Below are 26,601 nucleotides of genomic sequence, written 5' to 3'. Positions count from 1 at the left end.
AACTAATAAAAAAAAAATTAAGAATAAAAATAAAAAAAATAAAAAAGATAAAAACTAAAAAAAAAGTAAAAAGAAAAAACAAAAAAAAACTAAAAAAGCTAAAAAAAAGGTAAAAACCAATAAAAAACTGAAAAGAAAAAAAGGAATAAAACTAAAAAAATTTTCATCTAAAAAACTAAAAAAAACTAAAAAAGGTAAAAACTAAAAGAACTAAAAAGAAAAAAAACTAAAAAAAGGAAAAAAACTGAAAAATAAAGGAGAAAAAGAAAACTAAAAAAATATAAATAAAAATAAAAAAAACTAAAAAGATAAAAACTTCAAAAAAAACTAAAAAGAAAAAAGAAAAAAACTAAAAAACCTAAAAAAAGGTCAAAACCAATAAAAAAAACAAAAAGGAAAAAAAGGGAAAAAATTAAAAATTTATTTCATCATGTACCAATTCAAAAACGAATGTATACCGGGATGACGACCGGGACACAGGGAATATAAATGACACAACTACAACGGGGACGCCGGGGGGCACAGGGGGATATAAATGACGACCGGGACACCGGGACATAAGAGAAATCAGAGACTGGGACACCGGGTCACAAATGACGACCGGGACACAGGGAATGTAAATGACGACCGGGACACAGGGACATAACTAAAAAGGGGACGCCGGGGTGCACAGGGGGATATATAAATGACGATGGCGACTCAGGGAATGGTCGATTAGCAATCACCATCAACAAAGCTCAAGGGCAATCATTAGAATCATGAGGTATAGATCTGAATACGGATTGTTTTCCCATTGACCATTATATGTTGCATGTTCAAGAGTCGGTAAACCTGACAATCTATTTATATGCACAGACAATGGGACAGCAAAGAATGTTGTATATTCGCAAGTTTTACGTAGTTAAAAACATATATATATATATATATATATATATATATATATATATATCTATTTATATTCACAGGTGGGACATAGGGACACAACTACAATGGCGCGTAACTAATATGGCGCGTAACGACTTACGCCCTACTAACGACCTGCGCGGGGGGGCTTGGGGGGGGGGCGCGAAGCGCCCCCACCAACTAGGTGTTGGGGTGGCGCGAAGTCCCACCCCAACAGCTAGTATATATATATATATATATATATATATATATATATATATATATATATATATATATATATATATATATATATATATATATATATATATATATACCCCTATGAAAAACCCAGAATGACACGCTAAAATGGCTAGGTACTAGGTAACTTTTTCAAAAAAACATATTAACATCTTCTGTAATTCATCTCTAACATCGTAATCAACATGTTTAAAAGACTCATATACCACACCATCAGCACCTAGGGTCCTATTGGTTTTTTTCAATCCTTTTAGTAGCCTACTGTCGCTAATTCTTCCTTAAAAAATAAATCTTCCTTCACTTCAGAAATGCCACAAACTCCTTTTTACTTTTCCATATCTTTTTCTGTAACTTTGTCACAGTTTAGCACAAACTCAAAACGTTCTGCCCTTCTCTCTTAAACACTTTTCCTGACACTAATTGTGGCCCACTCGTATGTTAACAGGGACTAGTCCAAATTGACTATTCCTTCTCAATTAATTAACATGCCAGTATAATATTTTAGTATTATGCCGTCTGATTGCATTTGCAAGATCTTAAGCAATTTATCCATGGTCTCCATTGAAGACCACTTTAATAATTCACTATTTAATGTTTTCTCCACTTTCCCTGTATTACTTTTATTTTCCTAGAAATATAACGCTTAATTTTTTTCTGCAATATTCTTAACACTTTTCTTCTTAAACACTATTCTATTCTATTCATTTTTTTTTTCTTTTTTTTTTTTTTATACTCTTCTATTCTTAACACTTTTCTCTATTAAACACTTTTCTTCTAATCAATTGTGTCCCGTTCCTATGCTTAACAGGGACTTGTCGAAATTGACTATTCCTTCTCAATCGTTTAACATACCAGTATAATATTTGGTATTATGCCGTCTTATTGCATTTGCATTATCTTAAGCAATTTATCAATGGTCTCCATTGAACACCACTTTAATAATTCACTATTCAATGTTTTCTCCACTTTCCCTGCATTCCTTTTATTTTCCTAGAAATATAATCCTTAATTTTTTATGCAATTTTCCTTTTGAGATTTTTGCCCAAACAAATTTTAGTGATTATTTTATTTGAAAAAAAAAATTGAAGATAGGAAACACACAAAAAAAGAGTAAAACATTTTTGTGGAATTATAACGAAATTTCTGTTGTCTTGGATTAAGATTTAGAAAAAGATAAAAAAATCTTCGGCCACAAAACGATTCACATGATCTACATTTTTATCTAGTATTTTTCTCCTCCACATATTCAACTATATAAACTAAAACGCAGACGTGTAGGAAAAATAAGCATTAGACATAAATCTCAGTAAATTTCAGTAATGATAACATTAACGAAGAAAAACAACACATGATTATTTAGGATACTTTTTTTTTATTATTAACATGGTCCTCAGTTACGATAGTTTAATTTGGGTGTTATACTTGCTTTTGTAAGGAAACTGAACTGACTTATGTCTTCTTCTTTAAGTATTTCTGTACGGTAGCTATATTTTTATTCAAAGAGTTAGGTTTTAGGGATGGTAGCCCTCTTCGTTTTCAGAGTACCCCTATGAAAAACCCAGAATCTGCTATTAAATTGAACATAAACTAAATTAAAAAAATCCTCGTTCTCACCTCTGAAAGTGAACAGCAACATTTTAGCATAAAACTTGTTAAAATTATTTAGTACCAAGAGGTTGATATGCAGCCCCCTTGATAAAAGTTTGAAAGTTTGGCTTTTTGTTTAATTTTATAAGAACAACTGCTGAGACGTAAGGGCCATTGAATTGGACAAGGAAGAACTTTTGTAGCTCACAAAAACTTTACATTGCCTCTCCTGCTATACGAACCCGTGGAAAAATATAAGAAATTATGAAAAAAATCGTAAGGATATTTCAATTTTGATGGGAATGCCCATGGCTTCTTACCTCCAGCATGTGGACCTGTCCATCTAGGGTTTTCATCCGCAAAGTACGTAAAAGGTTTCCAGAAAAGTTGAAGTGCTCCTAGATTTGCCTTTACCTTTTTCTGGCGATGTTCCAAAAAGAGAGCGCCGAACAATTCCATATAAAGTTTCCAAATTCACGTATATAGAAAATCCTGTGCCTCAAAAACCAAAAATGGACTGTTTTACTCTGGTATCTCCCCACAACATAACCCTAATACAGATCAGCTGAAAAAATCCAACAGGAAACCAAGCAACAACACAAGAACCTATACTTGTAAAGACTATTGTGACTAAAAAAGTCTCGTAAAGACTTTTACCCACATATTATATATGGAAAATATATAGAACATACCAATATATTGGTATCTAAGCTTTGATGACAACAAAGAATAAAATTGTAGGCTTATCTGGAGATTAATGAGCAATATGCTGGGCTAATTTAAATAGTGATGATACAAATCACAAAAATAATCCAATAGAATACAGTTACACAAGAAAACAGGTCATCTGGTGCTTATGGAGTAATGTGATTGGCTGAAAAAAGAGTGGTGATTGAGGCCATAAAAATCAATCTATTGAATACAACAAGGATTAGAAAGATAGGGATAGAGGGTTGCTAAGGACTGTGTGATAGGCTAAAAATTATTTTGGTGATTTTGGTGATAATTTGGTGATGAGACAATAATATTAAACGAGTACTGAAAATGTAGGGTTATATGATATCTGGCGCTGAAGAATAATGTGACTGGCTAAACAAATTGTGGTGATTGCTCCACAGAAAAATAAACCAATAGAATTACGGCAAAAAATTAAGGCGATTGAAGCCACAAGAATAAACCAATAGAATACAACAGCGACTAAAGAGGTAGGGTTATCCTGCCCTTAACGAGTAATGTGATTAGCTAAAAAAAAAACAAAGTGGCGGTTGATGCCACAAAAACAAAACAATAGAGTAAAAGTGCAGTTTTAACTGCACCTTAGTTTAATCTCTCTTTTCTACATGACAAAGCTGCGAAGGGGCTTTAGATAGGTTGGTAAAACCCTGAGCAGTCAGTATTACCGTAGTGCCCGACTATTGGACAAAAGGACACTATTAGTAAACATTATTTTAATACGACCCTTTTTAGTCTCCCATTGTTTCTTGTCTAATCACTAAACTTCTTGCTCAATTATCTTTTGAAACCAGTTTAGCTTTGAACCAATTCAAATAACCAGGTTTCTTTAACTACATAATGGTAATTGCATATGTTGTCTTACAACGGTGCAATTCTTTTCATAGAGAAAATATCAGTTCCGTTAGATTAACGAATATATTCTGTTATTGTCTTTTTATAAATTGGATTTCTAATTAAATTCGTGTTTTTCATGTTCCATCTGATCCAGCCAAATGCATAAAAAAAAATATATAATTAAGTCGCTAGGGCCAAAGCGAAGAGAAAGTGATCCCCTAAGGTTCTAAGATATTTTAATATGCACACTATAAGGAAGAACGAGTTCCAAATATAAGAGAAATTGGTTTCTTCAGCCTTCATCAACCTCCCCGAATTTTTTTTTTTTGTGATCCCCTAAGGTTCTAAGATACTTTAATATGCACACTATAAGGAGGAACGAGTTCCAAATATAAGAGAAATTGATTTCTTCAGCTTTCATCAACCTCCCTAAAAAAAATTTTGCGTGACCCCCCAAGGTTCTAAGATACTTTAATATGCACACTATAAGGAGGAACGAGTTCCAAATGTAAGAGAAATTGGTTTCGTCAGCTTTCACCAACCTCCGCAAAAAATTTTCGGGTGATCCCCAAGGTTCTTTGATCCTTTAATATGCACACTGTAAGGAGGAACGAGTTCCAAATGTAAGAGAAATTGGTTTCGTCAGCTTTCACCAACCTCCGCAAAAAAATTTCGGGTGATCCCCAAGGTTCTAAGATCCTTTAATATGCACACTATAAGGAGGAACGAGTTCCAAATATAAGAGAAATTGGTCTCTTCATCTTTCCTCAACCTCCCCAAAACTTTTTTTTAGCTGTCGGTAAGCTCTTGCACAGGTATTTTTTTTTATCAGGGGTCCAGGTTCATTGAGACACCAAAACACAGGCGACCTATAAGGCAGTTTAGGGGAAATGTGTTGAATTTACGAGAATGGTCATGCTTTAGTGGATGGAACACTTTCCGTGCACGTGTACGTCACCCTTGGTTCCGGTTGACATCAAAATCCCAAGAAAGCTTAATGGATACATTGAATTCATCCAAACAAAAATTCCCTAATGTTTTTTTTTAAATATTTGCCCTACCGTTGACGGCTGTCCATTTATTATATTTGCCTACTTTAAAATCTACTATAGTAGTGAAATGAACTTCAATATTCTGAAGTACCGCAACGAAAGCGGAACATCAGTACTTTGTCCTCAATTTACACAGGCTAAAAACTCTATGAAATATAAGGTGTTAATGCTCGATGAATTGAGACAAAAAATTTCAAGATTCTGTCAGTTCTACATGTTTTACTTTTGATGTAGTACCAGGGTAAAACATGTCACAATCCAAGGGGACTGACGACATTAGAAGGGATTCAAATTAAGTTTGAATGACTCAAAGAAAGGAATGATTTGGTACATAATTTTTAGAGATGAAATTTGATTATCCAGAGAACGATGATTAAATTCCAAACACCTAAGAACGAGATATACAGTTTTTTAGCAGGCCTTGAAAGGTGTCTTAGCAAGAGTTGGGGGCATCACTGATAGCAAATAATCTTTAGGAGACTAGATTATAACTAGCTGGAGTGTATTTAGATACAATCAATGACCCAAAATAACGATAACTCAACTTTATTATGTGGAAGTTGGATAACTCAACTTTTTATTAGTATGTGGAATTGCTTTTTTAGAATGATGGCGGGTATTGAGTTTTGAGTCAGAAAACAGTGAATATTATTACTCCATGGAATTGTCCAGCTGTTAATCTATACCGGAGGCAGGGTTGCCACCTAGTGAGGAAAGAAAATCACTAGATTTTAGTTATTTGTTAGTTGATTTAGTGATTCTTATCAATAATCTATTAAATTATGTGCTGATTTAGTGATTTTTGTTTAGGTAATATAAAGAATCGCTGGAAATAGTGATAAATCACTAGAGGTGGTAACTTTGACTGGAGGATTTGGTAGCTATGTAAATGATAACGATCCTCTATAGTTTTTGCTAGTGCTTAGGGTTTCGAATCGACGTTTCAGCTGCTGGATCTCTTTACTGAAACATGTTACAAGCCAGTCGTCTAACCTTGCGGCAGCAGAGATCGATCAATGGGTCCTGTAATGCCGAGCAGATTGTCAATCCACTGTACTGCCAGGAGGTTATAACAATATACGATAGATTCAACTCCTAATCAAGAATGTACATAATGTGCTTTGACCGTGAACAGTCAAGCTTTACTTACATTGTATTTTGTGTCGTGTTCAATACCTGTATTTTTATTGGTAATCTGTGCCTTTAAATCGGTATTCCTTTTTAACATGTCTTTTTCGATACGCAGCTCCAGCAAATGCATACAGATAATTCAAGGGAAATTCCGGATAGATAATTGCTCTTCCACGAACGCCATAAGACGTGAAGTCAAATAGCACCTACGCTAAAAATACAGCCAAAAACAACTAGTCACATTTTGGTATTCTAAGAGAGATATTGCTAAAATGGATCCCTTGGAGGCAATTCATGCTTTTTCAACTCTAGTTGACAGAAGATTCGTCATAAGCCTGACGTCTGTATAAGCAGAAAAGCCAACAACCGTTCTTTTATGCATGAAAAATGTTGTGGGCTCATCCTTGCTACTTAAAAACTTGGAATTAAAGGGATACACACAACGTTTTTTCCGACACACCGCACATAGGTATAGAAGCAGGACAAGTCTGAGAAAGAACTGGAGAGAAAGAACATAAGACGAGAGGTCCAAAACTCAAAGAGGATTGGCTCAGGTAAACCAAGCTATTTGCATCTGCTACAGAGAGTGTACAGCTCCTTAATTGCATATGGTTTAAATTCCGTGACTGTTCTAAATAATGAATGCTTACACTATGTTCCATTCCTGGTCTATTATTGCTCTGAGTACAGATTATGACGTAATCGTTGGAGATTATCTCTATTGTTACTTGGAAGACAAATTGGTAAATAAAAGTTCAAGCAGAACTGGCCAACATTAATGAAACCAAAGAAATAATTGTTAAAAACAACGGGTCGTTGGCCAGTGGGAAGCAAAAGAAGAAGAACAATCAAACAGATATTTCGCCCGTATTACACCAAGATATCCTCAACAATGAAAAACAGAAAGAATTGAAAGTCTACTTAGTAAAAACGACTTACTTAGTAAAAAAAAAAATCGAAAAAGAACAAAACGAAAATCCAGCCAATAGCTTTCCTTGGTTTGTACATTGGGTAGCTATTGTATATGCTGGTTTGATTTTAATTGTTTTTCACTTTTGATCAAAAAATTATCCCTTTTTATAATGTAATTGTTTAAGTTATTCAACATTGAGGATGCAATTAAGTTATTGTAAATTGTGGTTAATTTTTTTTTCTCGATATTTTATTGGTATAGATTATAATGGTGGTCCTTCTGTTAAAACCTTTGATTTGGGTTCAAATTTGACTCAGAACGAAAGATCAACCAGAGGTGAAAATTTTTGTTTAAAAATTTGAAATAGTTCCGTAAAATAAGAGTAAATAGCGGCATAATTTCGGCATACTGTGGTAAAATTATGTATGTATTATGTATGTATTTATGTATACATAAATTATGTATCTTTTCCCCTTCTTGTTAGTAAGATGTTGGGATGCCCAGATAGCAAAGTAGGTAATTAGGCATTTTTTCTCGGGATGTGATTATACCGAATTCTAAACATTTTACTTAAGAAAAAAGAAAATCTGGATGGGACAAGAATGACGCAGGTTTATAATTTTGAACCAAGTCAAAATGATCTGGGAGGGGAGGGAGGATTAAGAGCGGATAGTTCCCCCTCCCAATATTTTGAAGAAAAAGTATTAAGTAGCTTTAAAACTGTTGCTTGTTTTCACTTTCAAGTTCGTTCTTAACTTTTGAGCAGATAATTTTGTTTTTAATCAATCCATCCTCGATCTTAATATAAAAAAACGATTAAAACAGGGGTTAAACCTCCTAATGTGCTCCAAATTAATGTTTATGCTAATATACTGCCTTCGAAACCTTGTCATCAAGTCATTAGCTGAGCCTAGTTAATGGCAAAATTGTGAAAACGTACTATACTTCTATTTTGCCACTTTCAAACTTTTTGCCACTTTCAAACCTCTGAAAGCTATGGATATTTTACTTCTTAAAATCTATCAGTTGAATATAAGATTTTCCTTTTTTTAACTTTTAAAAATGGATATGAATACACCCTCTACATCTGCAAATAGAGCAGACATGGAATCACTGAAAAACAGAAAATCACTGAAAACAAGAGTTTTTTCATTGGAAACATGAATGTAATCATCGAAAAAGAAAATAAGACTTAATGCTTTTTATAATAATATTCGTACTGTAACTAGATAGGTCAAATAGCGTAATCATATAAGTTAGTAGGAAGCATATATCAGCCCCAGAATTCTCGGGCTGGTATATTCTTTTAATTTTTTACTAATTCTTTTAATTCTTACTTCCAAAATTTAAATCAAAACTCCAATATAGCTCCAAATTCTCTTGTTTATAATTAGTTAAGAAAAACATTTCCACGCAATAAGTTTTTCAAAGAAAAGTAAAATCCTCCTTTAAACCAAAAATGAGCAAAAATAGAATCAAATAATCTACCAAGCGTAAGAATACCATAAATCCGCATCAATAAATAAATGAGACACAAAACGAACAGATATTACAATAAATAACCAAGTCAAGCTCTAAACGAGCAGGAATTAACTTGAGTAGGGTTCAAAACCTCTTATGCCAGAAAATAATTTGCACTTACTAAAAAAAAAACAAAAAAAAAAACAACTGATGAATGTGCATCGTCAATTTAATATACATATGCTGATATTTTTGCCTTAAATTACTAATATTGTTTGATTTTTTAAAGTAATTAAATCAAAAACACTAAAAAAACATTTTCAGTAAAGTGCAAATTATGTTCTGGCATTGGGAAGGCATGGGAGTTTTGAATCCTTCAACAGGGGGGCTAGCTATCCTCCGTCACTTTTGACTCTTAAAAGGGAACTAGAACTTTAAGTTTTCAACCAATTGAGCCTCCTCTAAAGTGTATATAACCATCCCTTCCGTAAGAACCTTAAATGCCCCCGGGGCATAACTCACAACCAATGTCCCCATGTTGTTGGAGTTTTTTTTCAACCCCTAAAGCTTTATTATACGATATTTGGACTATTTTAAATAAAATGGATGCCTCGAAATTTCTATTAGATGCATTTTGGGACAATACGACGTGCATGGGGGGGGGAGGTAACTGCCCTCTGATCACTTTGACTATTAAAAGCACCTTAGAGCTTCTGATGCCAATTCAATGAGCCCCCTCCGAAGTTTATATGACCACGCCCTCTATGAAAACCTTACATGGCCTCAGGGTATAACTTACAACCTTTGCCCTGGGGGCTGTGTGGGGCTGTCATCCTCAAATACAGAATTTCTGGGCCTTTCAACTACGTTGAATTGAATGGGTATCTCAAAATTTTGATCGAAAGTGTTTAGGGAATAAGGGGAGGGGGATATTTGCTCTTATATCACTTTTGACTATTAAAATAGGCATTAGTCCTCTCAATTTCCAACGAATTAGTCCTTTTTGAAGTTTTTACGACAGTGCTTTCTATAAAAAAAAACTTGTAGGCCCCGAGTATAACTTACAGCCCTTGTCCTGAGGGCAGGGAGGATGTCATTTTGAAATACATAATTTCTAGACCTCTCAACGACGTTGAACAAAATGGCTATCTCAAAATTTTGATCGAAAGTGTTTGGGGAAATGGTGGGCGTAGAAAGTGGACTAGTTGCCCTCCAGTCACATTCGACTATTGAAAAGGGCACTACCACCTTCAATTTCTAATTGAGTAAGCCCTTTTTGAAGTTTTTATGGCAATTTCCGGTAATTCGAAGTGCCCTGGCATAAGACCAAAAAAACACAGAACACACCGTCCCAACATCGTTCTTAGTCAGCGCTATTGCGCAGACTATGATTGATAGTTTAGTGAGTGCTGATAACGTCCTATTACTTGCGTTTTGGATTCACATATCAAACCATAAATACAGAACTGCCTCTATGTACAATACCTTGCTAACTTTTCACTATTTTCGCTTTTTTATATATTTGTTTTAACTTGCTCCATAAAAACAATTGACACAAATGTGCTCAGGATTATTACTCTTAATAGACGCATTTTACGTAACGTCAGGACTACTTGTGTGACATTTATCTCTGGATCAGCATTCTGTACAAAATGTGTGCTGTTACAAATAGGATAAAGTGAATATGAGCAATTCGTTTTACGTTTTTCTCACAATCTAAAAATTTTATGCTTACAAATAAGTGGTACCAACACATACTCTTTATCTATTGTTATCAGTTTTAATATGTATCACTAGGAGACTGAGCTTCGCTTGGTGAAGGGAATTTTAGACATACAGCAAAATTCACCCCCCCCCTTCTGGAAATGTATGCCTCCCATACCCTGAATTACACACAAATTGTTTTTTTAATTTTTCTAGATTTTTTATTGCTTTTTTAACAAAAATACAAAAGAGGAAGGTAAATCTCAAACTCTAGGTGTGAATTTTCCCATCTGATTGGCATCCCTGGTAAGTTTTAATAAATATGAGGTTTCTACCATAATGCTTCCAATCAGATTTTCTTGATATTCTTAATCAATCAATGCTCGAGGAGTTAGTTATAATTTCAGAATTTTTTTCGAATACTTTAAATTAAAAAAGTACTGTTTCTCTTTCAAATGTAAAGACACTTTCCAGGGTGGATTTTTCATAGAGGAGGATTTTCATAGGGGGGGGGGGAAATTTGCCCACCAGATTTTTTCAATGGACAACATCCTTTTTTGTTATTTTATGATGTTCCAATATCTCAGTATCTAAGAGGACATATCACTGCTGCCCATCTAAAAAAAGTGATTTTTTCTTGTTGTTCAATAAGGGGGGTTGCAATTTTCTTGCATAAGGTTTCAACAATGGTAATTTAAAGCGCGTACTTTTTATTTGCTAAGACGTCATATTCAAATTACACGCAACTGAATCACGTGATACACAGGGCTATTGGGATACTGCGTAGTTGCAACTGCTGGATTTTGTCTCCTAAGATAGGAGCAGGAGGTGAAAGAAGGCGAAGGGAGATATGCACTTTCAGATTATAGGCAAAGAATCCGAGCTTTTTAAACTGACAATGTCCCACCCGAAAAAGTTTACAGTACACTATTGTCGTCTGCACGAGCTCATTGCACGAGCTCATTGTCGTCTGCACAGCCTCAGTAAAAGCTGACTCAACTATTTAATTTATTTTTGTTTGCTATGTGTGCATTATTTATTTACGTATTCTATAATGTTTTTGAACTTAAACGAGTAGTGTCCTTGTTGAATAGTAATTTTTCTTTGTTATTGCTTGAAGAAAAATGTCCTATCGAAGACTTAGGGAAGGAACGGGCTATTTTTACTCTTTAACCACTTGGAACATCCCCTCCCCTATCCTTTGGAAGATTGCACATGTGGCCCCAGGATCGGGATGGCTGAGCTGCTACGTATTCTGTAAATTATTAATTCGGTCTTAGAATTTTGCTAGAGCACATGCCATATGAGCTCTTGGCTCTTCCAGCCTCGTCACAAGTGCCATATGAGCTCTTAGCTCTTGTTTAAAATTTAATCTCTATTAAAATAAAGTAGAAGTCATATTTGGCACAAGTTATTTACTTATTGTAATCCTTGTAATAATACTTAATACTTGCTATAAGAATAAGCAAATTGAAGTTGCCAGGACCGCCACTGCTTTCATTTGGAGGATAGCCCAAGCACATTGACGATCCGGCTGTAGACCCCTCTTGCCCCCCTCCCCCTTTACGTCCCTGTAGTAGTAGAAGGTATATTTATTTTAACAGAACTATTGTTTGCAGATCTTTGGGTGTTCGCTATACAATATGCAAATACACAAACAATGTATATTTCACAATTAGGGGGGGGGGCGAATTTACGTTTCCGATCTTTCAATGAAAATGCAAAAAAAAATCAAAATACGGAAGAGGAGGAAAAATCGTAGGAAGTTTGATTGCCTCCAGCATGACAACTTTCCCCTTGAATTGATATCCTACCGCCAAGAGAAAAATAGAGGTTACTTTCTCAACGTTCTGTGGTGGAAAAGGTGCTTTAATTTCATTCATTTATATCTGTGATATATTTTTGTCGCCCAGTCACATTATACCTCAAACGTTTGCCAAAGAGGAAATTCAAATGGCCAATCCTTTTTAAAATGTCATTGGTTCTCCTGTGTCCTTTATTAAATTTTGAAGCCAAAAGAAAGATGAAACGAGTTCTCAATTGTTCTCAATTTTCCACAACCACAAGATTTGCAGCATAGTAAAGTAGCTTTTCCACATCAATACTAAGCTCAATATCCAAGTTCATTAAAAATAGACTAAAAAAATTTACTTAATCCAAATTTTTTTTGTTGGAAAAATATGGCTTATCTTGTGTCAGTTTTTTTATTACTAGAACACCATCAACACTACAAAGAGGGGGAGAGAAAGAATTTGGTAATCTCCTGAAATAGGATCAGTATTTCAAGTTGAATAGCGAAATTAAGGGATAATAAAATAATTCAGCATTGTCTATGTCGCAATATTTTCTATGCGCAAACTCTCTGTTTCTCTCTAACATTCGTTTGCAATCATAATTGACAAGAGCCATGACATGTTTATGGTTGAACACGCTTCTTAGGTCTTCTTCAGTCCATATATAGCGTACATTTTTGGGGAGCTATCCGTTGTCTGGACCTCTTACATTCGCCATTCCTGTTAGGAATCTTCTGATAGTGGTTGTTCCTGAGGTCCTTGTTGTAATTTCTATAAATTAATTTCTAATAATCAATTGTTTTCTTAAGTAATAACTTATATCTTCCTGTAATTTATATCAGGTTTGAATTTGTTGGAAGTCCATAATTTCTGAAATTTAGTTTAAAAAAAAAAAATTAGATTGTTAATCGTAATTTAAGTAAACTTTTTATATAAATTTAATTTAAATAAATTTTTGTAAAATTTTTACTTATAGGTATTTGACAGCTCCTTCACCAAAAGCTCCAAAAGTGAAGCTCCTCAGTGGCGTTTTCCACCTTTGCTAAAAAGAAGCAGTACAGAGATCCAAATCGTGCATCATCGCCAGAAATCTACTTCACTTACACCGTTGCCAGATTTACCCCCACCTCAAGAAGAAAATGAAGAGTGTCTAAGAGAATATGACGATATTGACCAAATATATGATTATGTCAGAGGTTTTGCTCCCCTTCCAAGGCACGTAAAGTAAGTAGAGACATATTAATCTTCGACTAACTATATAAACTATACTACTGTGTCAGAATTGGCGCAGAATTGCTTTTCTCCTCCCCTCCCCAACAAAAACTGGAAGCATATATTTATGTGTGTATATATAAAAAGGAACGGGTTTCCTACGAATAAAGGTTCCTTAGAGTTGCACACACTTACCAATCAGCCTACATCAGTATATAAATATATATATATATATATATATATATATATATATATATATATATATATATATATATATATATATATATATATATATATATTATATATAAGCCGTCCTGGTCGATTGGGTTGGTGCGCTGGGGATCCCTTGTCTGAGAGGACACGGGTTCGAATCCCAGTGTACCCAATTCTTCAGTTTGATATATATATACATATATATATATATATATATATATATATATATATATATATATATATATATATATATATATATATATATATATATATATATATATATATATATATATATATATATATATATATATATATATATATATATATATATATATATATATATATATATATATATATATATATATATATATATATATATATATATATATATATATATATATATATATATATATATATATATATATATATATATGCGAACGTTTTTTTACGAACATTTTTGTTTGTAATAAATATACGTAAGTTACGAATTAACTTACATAATGAATTTCTATATTGGTTATTTTTATTGAGTATATGAGGGGGTTTGCCCCCTCGTCAATACCTCTCTCTTTAAACTAGAGCTTGGATTTTGTCCCAATTCTATAAGAATGACCCCTGAATCACAAAAGCCGTACAATAAATAGTTGAAATTACCAAAAATATTTTTGCTTAAAGAGCAAGGTATTGTGGACGAACCCCCTTATATACGTAATATTTTCTGTGCGTTTTCAGCTTCAATGCTGCTCATTACTTCCAGTTGAAAAAAAATATTTATTTCCTCATTGTTTTTTTTAAAAGAATGATAGAAAATCCAGCACCCTCATCATGGAAATTCTCTTCCCTCGTGATAGATTCCTCCATGGAAAGATCCTCCCACGTAACCCCCTCCCTCCGACCCACCCCCACCCCAACGTGAAAAAGTCCCCCTGAAAACGTTTGTACACTTCATAATAACCATTACTGTATGCAAACAATGGTCAAAATTTGTAACTTGCAGTCCCTCCCCGGGGACTGTGGGGGATGAATTCGTCCCCAAAGACATCGTTATTAGGTTTTCGACTAAGCTAAACAGAATGGATATCTCAAAATTTTGATCCGGAGACATTGGGGAAAAATGTGCGTGGGAGGGGGCCTAGGTGTCCTCCAATTTTTTGGTCACTTAAAAATGACACTAGAACTTTTATTTCCGATAGAATGAGCCCTCTTGCGACATTCTAGGACCACTGGGTCGATACGATTACGCTTGGGAAAAAAGACAAAACAAAAAAAGAAACAAATAAATACGCATCCGTGATCTGTCTTCTGGCAAAAAATGCATAATTTCACATTTTTGTAGATAGGAGTTCTCTGATACGATGAATTTGACGGCGTGATTTTCGTTAAGATTCTATGAGTTTTAGGGGGTGTTTCCCTCTGTTTTCTAAAATAAGGCAAATTTTCTCAGGCTCGTAACTTTTGATAGGTAAGACTAAACTTAATGAAACTTATATATTTAAAATCAGCATTAAAACGCAATTCTTTTGATTGAACTTTTGGTATCAAAATTCCGTTTTTAAAGTTTCGGTTACTATTGAGCCGGTTTGCTCTTTAGTACAGTTCGTTACAACGAACTTTTGATTGATACATCTCTATCCCAACGTGTCCCATGTCGGCCTCTGCAGCTGTTCTCGCTATTTTGTTTCATATTTGAAGAAACTGCTTAAATGTCTTTAATTAAATCTAATTTTTTTCTTTTTGTCATTTTTTTTAATAATGCTTTCAAAAATTAAATTAATTTTATTATTTTTTATGTGTCTATTTACAGTTGAAATTTAAAGTAAATTTGTGTTTCTGTTAAGTGTATAATCAGCTGATCTAAAGACTTCCCCTGTGGCTGGTCAAATAATTTGTTTAGTTACATTTTTTTGTGTTTAACCCAGTCTACTGCAAAAATTCTCCCTTTTTAGGTCACCCTACGACTGGTCTGACTCAGTTTCAGCTGAGATATATCAGCGTCAACAGTCTGCAGACTTCAGAACTAGACCTTCTCGAACAAATGTGGTCAAACTCCGCCAGAGGAAGGGAGATGAAGCAGTCGACTTTGCATCGAATTCAAATATTGCGTATTTAGAACCAGACCCGGTACGAAGTGCAGGGAAACGAACTCGAAGGGCTCTTGATAAAGACCCCTCGCGAGTTAAAGAATTTTCTAGACAAATTAGCACTCAAGCATGTATAGCTGAAGACGCTACAAGCCATATTAGCGCTGGTAAGATATACTCAAAATCACATAAACGCAGTGCTGTCCATAGGATTTTGAAGACAAAGCCAGTCAAAGAAAATGTATACGTATCTCAACCCACTCTTCAAGCAAACGTGGGAAGGTCTCCCCTGTTCCGAATTAGATATAAATCCTTGACGAATTTGTTGCAAGGTGTTGACTCGGATACGCTTAATTCAAGTAACAGTGGAGGTAATGGCAGTAAGAACTCAGCTGGTGGACTTCCTGAGAAAAGACTTAGAAGACTTAGTCGGCCAAGGTCCCTAACTGACCTCGTTTGGGACCTGAAAAATCAACATGTTCATCAGGTAAACTATTATATGACATGAACTTTTATGCAACTATTGCCATCTCTCTTGACGTGTGTTGTCTCAACGGTGTTTTTCTAGGATATTTTCGGCTACGGTATTCAAGAGGCGTTATGTTACACGGGGGGAAGTTTTGCAGGATGGCGGGAAAATAAAAAGAAACTTATGTTTTTGTCTTTGTTTTTACATTAGCCTGTTACTTCCATAATCAATATTTTCTTATGCGTTTCTGATACGGCAAAAATCACTTGATATCGTAAGCCTTGTCCACTTTTTTGAATATAGTAAGGGCTTATCAGCTCATTTGAGGATAAAAACTTCTCCATATTTTGATAACTAAACAAGATACGGGAATACCGTATCAGACAAACTCTACAGCTTGCTAAGCTTAGGAGGTTTTAACCAAAAATGCAAGTTTGGTAAAATATCGACAAGGCGCCTCTTGGATTGCCACGCCTGATATCTTACGTCGTGATTCACAAGAGTAATTACAGTAGATGTGTCTTACTTTATATAATTAGTAAGTTTCTATGGCTCTAGAGAACCATGTATTGGACGCCTGTTTATTTGTGTATATAAATACATCAAAGGCGTGAAACCCTATAGCTCAGATGAAGGAGCAGCAGACTCCAAATATGAGGTTATCAGTTCTTGCCTGATCAAGATGGCACCAATACTTCAACAAAAAAGAGACGAAAAAAGCAAACGCAAACACTTATGTAACAATAACGCATAACAAGACACAAAGGTTTTTTTTCCGCCGTAGGCAAATGAAATACCGAGAATAGATTTGCTTCGGGTAAAAGTTGCATTTATGGAGTCAACTCGATATTGACTATTTTACGTGTGCAGACGAATAAAAATTTAATTTAAAAGAGGGGAGGTATCTTTTTTTTCCCTAAATTAATGTTTCCAAAGTTATGGTTTTGTTTAGTCCACCCTCTAATGTCTCATAGGGGTTGAAATAATATTTTCAGGGATAGTCGAAGGGGGAGAGGGGATACGGCAAATTTGAATTTTGCACTTTGGGGGGTTCCTCGATCCTTACAGACGCACATGCTACGGTTTTTCTGTTTTTGTACCTGTGGTCTGACAGCAGTGGCGGTTCTGGCCTCTCCTCCCTCCGGGCGAAATCATGACTAGTGCCTCCTAAAAATTTTCAGTCTAGACTTTAACAAAATTTTCATTTATTAACAGAATTTGAACACAAAATATTGCGAAAAATTGAAATTATTTAAATTCGTTCTACTTCCTTTTATTTTTAAGGAATGTTGATGAAGATATGGGGGAAATGAAAATTTCTGATCCAATTTGCCTATACTTGTTGCCAACAGTTTAACAAAAATGAACTTTCAAAAATAAAAAAATGATTTAATAGTTAGATTATTTATTTGAAATTTTGCACCCCCAAATTTCTAAGCCCAGGGCAAATATCCCCTTCCCCCCCCTAAAATCCCCCCTGTCCGACAGGCTTTGGCGCCAGTTAATATATAGTAAATATTCTAAATTAGCTACTTAATAAATTAACTAATTTATAATGTTTACCTACTAGCTAGATAGCATGTGTTTTGGTGAACTTCTTGCCTTTTGTCTTCCCTGCAACCATTAAGGGCTTCATAAGACGTATGAAGCGGGCAGAATCAGTTATTTAGGCCTCCTGCCCCATAGCCATAATTAATTTCCACCATTTTGTTGTATGCCTAGTTTTTGTTTTACTGCTGGAATATTTTAATGATTTTTCAATATTATCTGGTAATATACTCCGGAAATTAATGATTGTAAGTGCCTGTTCACTCATCATCTGTATCAAAGGATCGCGTAAATCCCATTTTAATTATTCTACTTAAACAAACTATCCTCTGTTTATTTTCCTGTTTTTCTTGATTGTATTGTATATTTCTTAATTCGACACCTGTTATAAATAAACAAACATTACAATTATTTACAGTAATTTCGATTTGTCACTTCCTTTATGTTTACAATAATAGCGTGTGAATATTGTGTTAGCTGTAAGTCAGAAAGGTCATTCGCATGAACTAGACAAATAATGTGAGTAAAGTAATCAAACCAAAACATCACTATATTTACTCTTTTTTATTAATCCGGACTTTTATATAAACCCCTTAGGTCTGGTTCTTCAACCTTAGCTCCGTCAGGTCCTTACACTCTCTTGACTTATAAAAGATACTTGCTGCTGACTGATGCTATTTTGAATACTGGAGTATTGTCCTTAGCAGCCTCTGCACTAGCATTAGGCCTACCATTGCCAATAATTACTATTACTACTAATAATAATTCACTGTAGCACCAAGCCGCCTGAGGCCTACACAGCTACGCACGCTCCTCCTCCAACCTAATCTATTTAAAGCCTCCCTCTTTACATCGTCCCAGGAAGTTCCCATTTCCTTTAAATCGTTATTTATGACATCCTCCCAACCAAGACAAGGACGACCTGCTTTCCGTGTAGCCCCAGACGGTTGGCCAAAAAGGACAATCTTCGGTAATCTGTCATCCTTCATCCGTAGAACGTGGCCTAGCCATCTCAACCTTTCTTTCATTATAGCCCCAGAAAGCGGGATTGAACCACACTTTTCGTACAACCTACTGTTTGAAATATGGTCAGTCAGCCGGGTAGGCAATTTCTGCCTACCCGTCTTGTTCTATGGTCAGAACAATCCGTAGGCAATTTCTCTGGAAAACATCTAGTAAATTTTCATCTGCTTTTCGGAGCGCCAATGGTTCAGAGCCATATTTGACCCCTGTCATCACTGTAGCTTCCAATACTCTAATCTTGGTTTGCAGACTTATCTTCCTATTCTTCAAACTTTTTTTAACTGTGAAAAAACACCCTGAGCCTTAGCTATTCTACTTTTCACATCTTCACTGCTCCCACCGTCCTTACCAATAATACTACCAAGGTAAGTGAAACTGCCCACCTGAACAATCTTTTTGTTACCCAACGTCACCTTCTCATCTTCACTTAATCCTAGCCTTAGTGACTAGTCTTCTTAACATTAATTTTCAAACCTATTCTAGCACCCTGAACTCGCCAAACCTCTAAAAATTCATTCATTTTGCTCATACTTTCATCTAATATGCTTAAATCATCAGCATAATCTAAGTCCAGTCAGCCTATGATACTAGTAACTGCAAGAAAACATTTACATTTTTGTTAGTTTTCTAGCCATATTGTGTTTTTACGCGGCAAGGTCTTGTTCATGTTCTGTACCTTGTTTAAGTGTCAGGTGCTTCTAAATACGGCGAGATTTAATTGAAGTAATGAAATCAATGATTTAGAATGATTTAAGTCAGTTCAATTTAATACGGCGAGATTTATGAAATCAATGATTTAGAGTGATTTAAATCAGTTCAATTTAATACGGCGAGATTTAATTGAAGTAATGAAATCAATGATTTAGAATGATTTAAATCAGTTCAATTTAATACGGCGAGATTTAATTGAAGTAATGATGATCTAATTGAAGCTGCTATATCTTCAGCCTCATCGAAGTCATCATCAGCCTCATCCTTTTCAGCAATTTTTATTATTGAAGTTAACAAATTAATCCCTCTTCATGATGTTCACTAACTCTCTCTCTCTCTCTCTCTCTCTCTCTCTCTCTCTCTCTCTCTCTCTCTCTCTCTCTCTCTCTCTCTCTCCTCTCTCTCTCTCTCTCTCTCTCTCTCTTCTCTTGCACTTTTACCGTTTCAGTTCACAATTGACAATTGAAAATTCAGACAATTCAATGTGACTTCCAATTCAATTTCTTAGTAAACTTGTTCTCAATGTGACTTCCAATTCAATTTCTTAGTAAACTTGTTCTCAATTGAGCGACATTAAAACTTAAAACGAACAGAAATTACTCCGTATATGAAAGGGGCTTTTCCTTCTCAACGCCCCCCTCTTTACGCTAAAGTTTGACTCTTTCTCTTAACTCTACATTTTAAAACAGTAAAAAAAATTAGCGTAAAGAGCGGGCGTTGAGAAGGAAAAGCCCCTTTCATATACGGAGTAATTTCTGTTCGTTTTAAGTTTTAATGTCGCTCCTTACTTTCATTTAAAAAACTTGTTTTTTTATTTAATTTCTGAACGTTTTTGAATCAATGCATGTTTTAATTTTGGCTCTCCGCAGAGGAATAATTAAAACGAAATTTGTATATTTATTTGTTTTGGCTAAATGGCTTTCTCATAATTTTGATCGAATGATTTTGAGAAAAAAAGAGCGGGGGAGGAAGCCTAGTTGCCCTCCAATTTTCGGTTAATTAAAAAGGCAACTAGAACTTTTAATTTTTTACGAATCTTTTTATAAATAAAAGATATACGTAACTTATAAATTAGCTTACGTAAAGAACTTTTATATTCTCATGTTTTTATTACATATATGAGGGGGCTCGCCCCCTTGTCAGTACCTTGCTCTTTACACTAAAGCTTAAATTTTGTCCCAATTCATTAAGAATGACCCCTGAATCACAAAAGCCGCAGAATAAATAGTTGAAATTACTAAAAATACTTTAGCGTAAAGAGCGAGGTATTAGGAGGAGGTGAGCCCCTCATATGGGTAATAATTTCTGTTCGTTTTAAGTTTTAATGCTGCTGCCTACTTCCAGCTGAAAAAAAACTTTTTCATATTTATTTTTTCATTCTTTTTTTTTTAAGTAATGCTAGTAAATCCTGCGCTCCCTTCATGGAAATTTTCTTCCCCCATGAAAAATTCCTCGATGGAACGTTCCCCCAGCATATCCCCCTCTTCTCAACCCCTGCCTCCAACCAAAAAATCCTCCTAAAACGCCTGTACACTTCCCAATAACCATTACTATATGTAAGCACTGGTCAAAGTTTTGAACTTGTAACCCTTCCCACGGGGACGTTGGGGGAGTAAGTCGTCCCCAAAGACATAGCTACAAGGTTTTCGACCACGCTGAATAAAATGGCTATCTCAGAATTTTGATCCGTTGACTTTGGGAAACTGATTAGCGTGGGAGGGGGCCTAGGTGCCCTCCAATTTTTTGGTCACTTAAAAAGGGCACTAGAACTTTTCATTTCCGTTGGAATAAGCCCTCTCGCAACATTCTAGGACAACTGGGTCGATACGATCACTCCTGGGAAAAAAAACAACAAAAAAACAAACAAATAAACACGCAGCCGTGATCTGCCTTCTGGCAAAAAATATAAAATTCCACATTTTTGTAGATAGGAGCTTGAAACTTCTACAGTAGGGTTCTCTGATATGCTGAATCTGACGGTGTGATTTTCGATAAGATTCTGTGACTTTTAGGGGGTATTTCCCTCTATTTTTTAAAATAACGCAAATTTTCTCAGGCTCGTAACTTTTGATCGGTAAGACTAAACTTGATGAAACTTATATATTTAAAATCAGCATAAAAATTCGAGTCTTTTCATGTAGCTATTGGTACCAAATTCCATTTTTTAGAGTTTTGGTTACTATTGAGCCGGGTTGCTCCTTACTACAGTTCGTTGCCACGAACTGTTTGATAATATAATCAATCTAATTTTATTGGCAAAGCATGAGTTTTTAATAAACTAAGTAGCAATCTATGGTACCTTCTTGAAGTTCAATCGAGAATATAGTCTGAACCACATATTTAAACACAATTAAATCCTCACTGATTACTGTTTTTTTTTTTTTTTTAATTCAACAAATGAATCAATTTACTGGTTAAACACAGTAGAAACAGTAAGTCTAAGACAGGAATTGTTAGAACAATCTCTACATTTCAGAATCCGCTTTATAGCGAACAAAACATAAAATTCACCAAGCTTAAAGCTATCCTTTGAAAGTTAAGAGCCTGAAAGAATTTCCATGACTTTCAAAAGAGAAGGCACCCCCAAAAGTGAAATGATCATGACGAAAATTAAACTATCAAAATCAACATATAAGAGAACCTTATTACGGAGGTCTCAGACGCCTCTATCTACAAAAAGCAAAATTTTGCCTTTTTTTCTGAGAAGGATGATAATAGATGTTTGTAATTTTTTTTCTTCTTCGAGGGGGAGTAATTTCCTCAGGGGTGATTTGATCTAGCCAATGACATTCAAAGATCAAGAAAAAAAAACAGAAAGGAATTTATACGTTTTAGTGCCCCTTTTTAAATACACAAAAAGATTCACATTCCGCGATGGACCAAAGCAAAATTTTGGCCTAAACAGGGCCAAAAAGCTATCGACTGAAAATTGGGAAGTAAATACTCAATTTAAAATTATCTAAAACTATTTTTTGGCTTTCCAAAGTGAAGAGTAAACAGTTCATATAGACATCCGTCCAAACCTTTACTTGACTAAGTTGGTTCATTTGAGGCTTGATAATATTTTTAAATCAATAACAATAGTTCCTGAAGAACACTACCTTGGAGGTAGGTACCAGGCATCATACCTTCCAGGTTCTAGTGCCCCTTTCCAGGCATCATACCTTACAGATCCCATTTCAAGTGATAAATCCCAGACAAATTAATTATACACTTCTCAAGTACTAACTTTGGTCCAGATAAAATATTTTCCCCAGCAATGTATTTCCGTAATCCCTAATGTATTTAATGTATCCGTAATGTATTTACTTTTACAATGTATTTCCGTAATAAAAGGAGTATTATCACCCGAAAACAACTATATAACAGGCTTAGGCCATAACTGTTCTAACTAACCAATGAAGAATAGAATTTAATCAAGCCTTAAATAAGTCGACCTAGTTAAATGAAGCTGAATATGAATGTTATAAACTATTATAAACTATTTATAAACTTTTATTTTGTATGGACTACGTTCATCTTCAGAAACCACGGCGCGGCATTCCTGGCTCTGAAAAATGAGGAACCCCAAAAATAATTCTTCGATAATTTTAAATTGATTATTTTCTCAGAATTTTTGCTTGATAGTTTTTTGGCCCTATGTTGTCCAAAATGCCACTGTCGTAGCCGTGAATCAACCCTTGAAAAATGGACTGTTCCTGGATCATGGTCATAAAGCTTGCAAGTGATTTTATTAATGTATCTTTTGGACAAATATTTTTGGTAAATAAGAATTTGTCAAAAAGATATAATTAACTACTTTTTTTTTGTATTCATGGCTGTGCAGGTGTTTGAATGTGGTATCAAGAGGCTGTTGGATAAAATTGTTATTATTTTCGTTTGTACAGTTGGTTTGTCATCACTAATATTAGCAACTTAAGGATGGATTTCTTCCTTTTCTAGCTCTGCACGAGAATATAATTCATAGACATTGACCAATAAAACAAAATATTGAACAATAAGACAAAATATTGACCAATAGAACAGCTTTACGAGTTAAATTCGAAATTACTATAAAGGAGCTTTCATATTGCATGCGCAATTTTCTACGCTAAGTTGTGCTAGTGTAAAGAGTTCAGCTGTTAGTCTGAATGCGCCATTAGACCTAACATGATGACACATATGGATTCAATCTTCGATTAAATCAGACTGATATTTAGTAACCGCACAGTTTTCAAATTGCTCAAGCGTGATACCTATACACGGCTTCCGTATAAGTGTGCCCATTACATACTTGATTTTCCATGCTGATATTTGAGAAATCTGATTTAAGTTGATTACAAACTCAACAAGCATGACTGTGAAGAAATGTCGCGCGCCTGCGCTGAGCAGGAATGTGAAAGTTAGTGAGAAGCCTTAATAGCGTTTAAAAAACCCCGTGGGTCTTTCTGCATAGTTTTCTGCTTCATTCGAAGGCTAGTAGAATAATCAAGCGTGAAGCAGGCATTTCTTTTCCCCAGAACAATAGGGGGCGATTAATCTTGGAAAATTTCCAAGTTCAAATTTAACTCCTCTAATTCAATACACTACTGTGTGTATGTTTTCACAGTTGTAGGCTTGTTGAAGAGTATGTTCACTGGTATCGGTCAGTGATGGGTGATAAACTTTAAATAGGTCTCTTTTATGTTTCTTGATTTTTTGTACTTGTCTGTTATAGTGCCTGTGTTATAGCGCCTATATATATAGAAGCTAAGTAGAACCGGTTTCTTCGTTAGTTTCTTTCAGCTTAGGCGTGAGACAAGAAAAAGAGAATGATGAGGCGTGATGATGATCAGCAGATGATGAGAATGATGAAAACGAGAGTGATGATCAGCTTAGGCGTGAGACAATGAAATTTGCATATTAATTCTTTTTTTTGGCTAAATGACTTTCTGTTTTTGATGAGACGATTTTGAGAAATAAGGGGTGGGGAAGGAGGCCTAGTTGCCCTCCAATTTTTTGGTTACTTAAAAAGGCAACTAGAACTTTTAATTTTTAACGAAGGTTTTTATTAGTAAAAAATATACGTAACTTAAGAATTAACTTACGTAACAAACTTTTATATTCTTATATTTTCATTATGTATATGAGGGGGTTTGTCCCCTCGTTATTAATTCACTCTTTACCCTAAATCTTAAGTTTTGTCCCAATTCCTTAATAATGACCCCTGAATCAGAAAGGCCGTAGAATAAATAGTTGAAATTACTAAAAATACTTTAGCATAAAGAGCGATGTATTTATCTCCTCCTAAATGCCTCGCTCTTTATGCTAAAGTAGTTTTAGAGCCCTTCATATGCGTAATAATCTCTCTTCGTCTTAAGTTTTAATGCTTCTCCTTTCTTTCAATTGAAAAAACTTTTTCATGTTTATTTTTTCATTGTTTTTTTTATAGTAATTCTAGAAAATCCTGCGCCATTTTCATTGAATTTCTCTTCCCCCATGACATATTCCTCCAAGGAAGATCCTCCCACATAGCCCCCTCCCCTTAACCCCACCCCAAACCAAAAAAAATCCCCCTGAAAACGTCTGTACACTTCCAATAACCATTACTGTATGTAAACACTGGTCAAAGCTCGTAACTTGCAGCCCCTCTCCCAGGGACTTTGGGGGAGTAAGTTCCCCCCAAAGACATAGTTATTATGGTTTTCGACTGTGCGGAAAAAAATGTTTATCTCAAACAAACAAATACAAAGTGGAAACAATAGAGAAAATCTTTTCAAGACAGTGGAAATCAGTTCTGTGAATATTTCGGCCCTATGTCCAAGGGCCTTCTTCAGCACAATACGAGAACAAGAGAGAAAATATGTAAATATATAAATAAACTTACATTAAATTGTAAGAATTAAAAGTAAATAATGTTTTTTAAATTTTTTTTTAAAACAGCCCTAGCATCCTTACTTCAACGAAGTTCAACCAGGACTGACAAAAAGAATGAAGTGAGAATATAAATTCATTCAAACTAAAGAGAAAAAAGTGATTAAGTGCAATTTCTCAGAGCTAACCTTGCTTTTTTAGCAGCCTGTCTCAAAGGCCTTTTCGTGGTTGGTTCAATACTATTATAAATCGGTTTAGTAAAATATTTTGTTAGATCATTTTTAATTAAATCTGAGTATAAAGAATTTAGTGAGTATTCCCCTAAGTCCCTGTTCAAAGAAATATTATTATTTATTTTGAGATTAATTTCGATTCATTCTCGAACCACCTGTTTTTATCCCCAAATCATTACTGATGAGTGAAGATTTTTCAAAAAGTATCGTGTGGGACGGATTATTCAATATATGCCAACCTAAAGCAGAATCAAAGGAGTTGTTGGAACTATTTGAAATTAATGCCTTGTCTATGTCTTTTTCATGCTGTTGTAACCGTTTTTCTAGATTCTGATGGGTCCTGCCGATATAGTAATTTCCACAATCACAGGGTATTTGATAGACCCCTCTTTGGCGAGTAACTGGGGTCTTATCTTTACCGGAATTTAAGAAATTAATGATTTTAAAATTATTAGTAAAAGCAACGTACAGATTATTTTTTGTGCAAATATTTTTTAATTTTGTTGTGGTTTTTGGGATATACGGAAGATAGACAATATTTGAGGGCTTATCAGTAGCCTCACATTGTGAAATATCTTCTTCGATTTTACAAGAATGTCTTTTTATTCTACGGTTAATTATTTTATTAACAAAAGGAATGGGGTATCCATTACTAAAAAGAATATCTCTGATGAAGTTTATTTCTGCATTTATATACGAATCGGAGCAAATATTCAGGGCACGATCAATGAGGGAAGTTACAACTGCTCTTTTAACTTGTGGGGGGGGGGTGATATCTTCAATTTAGTTCAAATCAAATTCAAACGGCCATTGTTTTGAGCAGCTGTTCTTAATAAATTGAGAAAAAAGCTCAACTTCAGCGGAAAGAGTAGGGATTGAGGAGGGTTATCAATATCAGAGCTATATCCAATATCCAAAATTGTACTATT

General features: G+C 34.7%; 1 protein-coding gene across 1 annotated transcript in view; it reads left to right on the top strand.

Annotated features, from left to right (window-relative positions):
• LOC136034017 (uncharacterized) overlaps positions 1-26,601 on the top strand; it is a 110,479-nt gene that overhangs the window by 33,251 nt on the left and 50,627 nt on the right. The window contains exons 3-4 of the mRNA XM_065715067.1: positions 13,327-13,574; positions 15,722-16,343. Of these exons, the coding sequence (XP_065571139.1) occupies positions 13,327-13,574; positions 15,722-16,343 (870 nt within the window). The remainder of the gene's footprint in view (positions 1-13,326; positions 13,575-15,721; positions 16,344-26,601) is intronic.

The sequence above is a fragment of the Artemia franciscana genome, chromosome 12 (assembly GCF_032884065.1).
Source record: "Artemia franciscana chromosome 12, ASM3288406v1, whole genome shotgun sequence".
In the NCBI taxonomy this organism is placed as follows: Eukaryota; Metazoa; Arthropoda; class Branchiopoda; order Anostraca; family Artemiidae; genus Artemia; species Artemia franciscana.
Note: the sequence above shows the minus strand (reverse complement) of the source record. Positions and strands in the feature narration are given on the sequence as shown.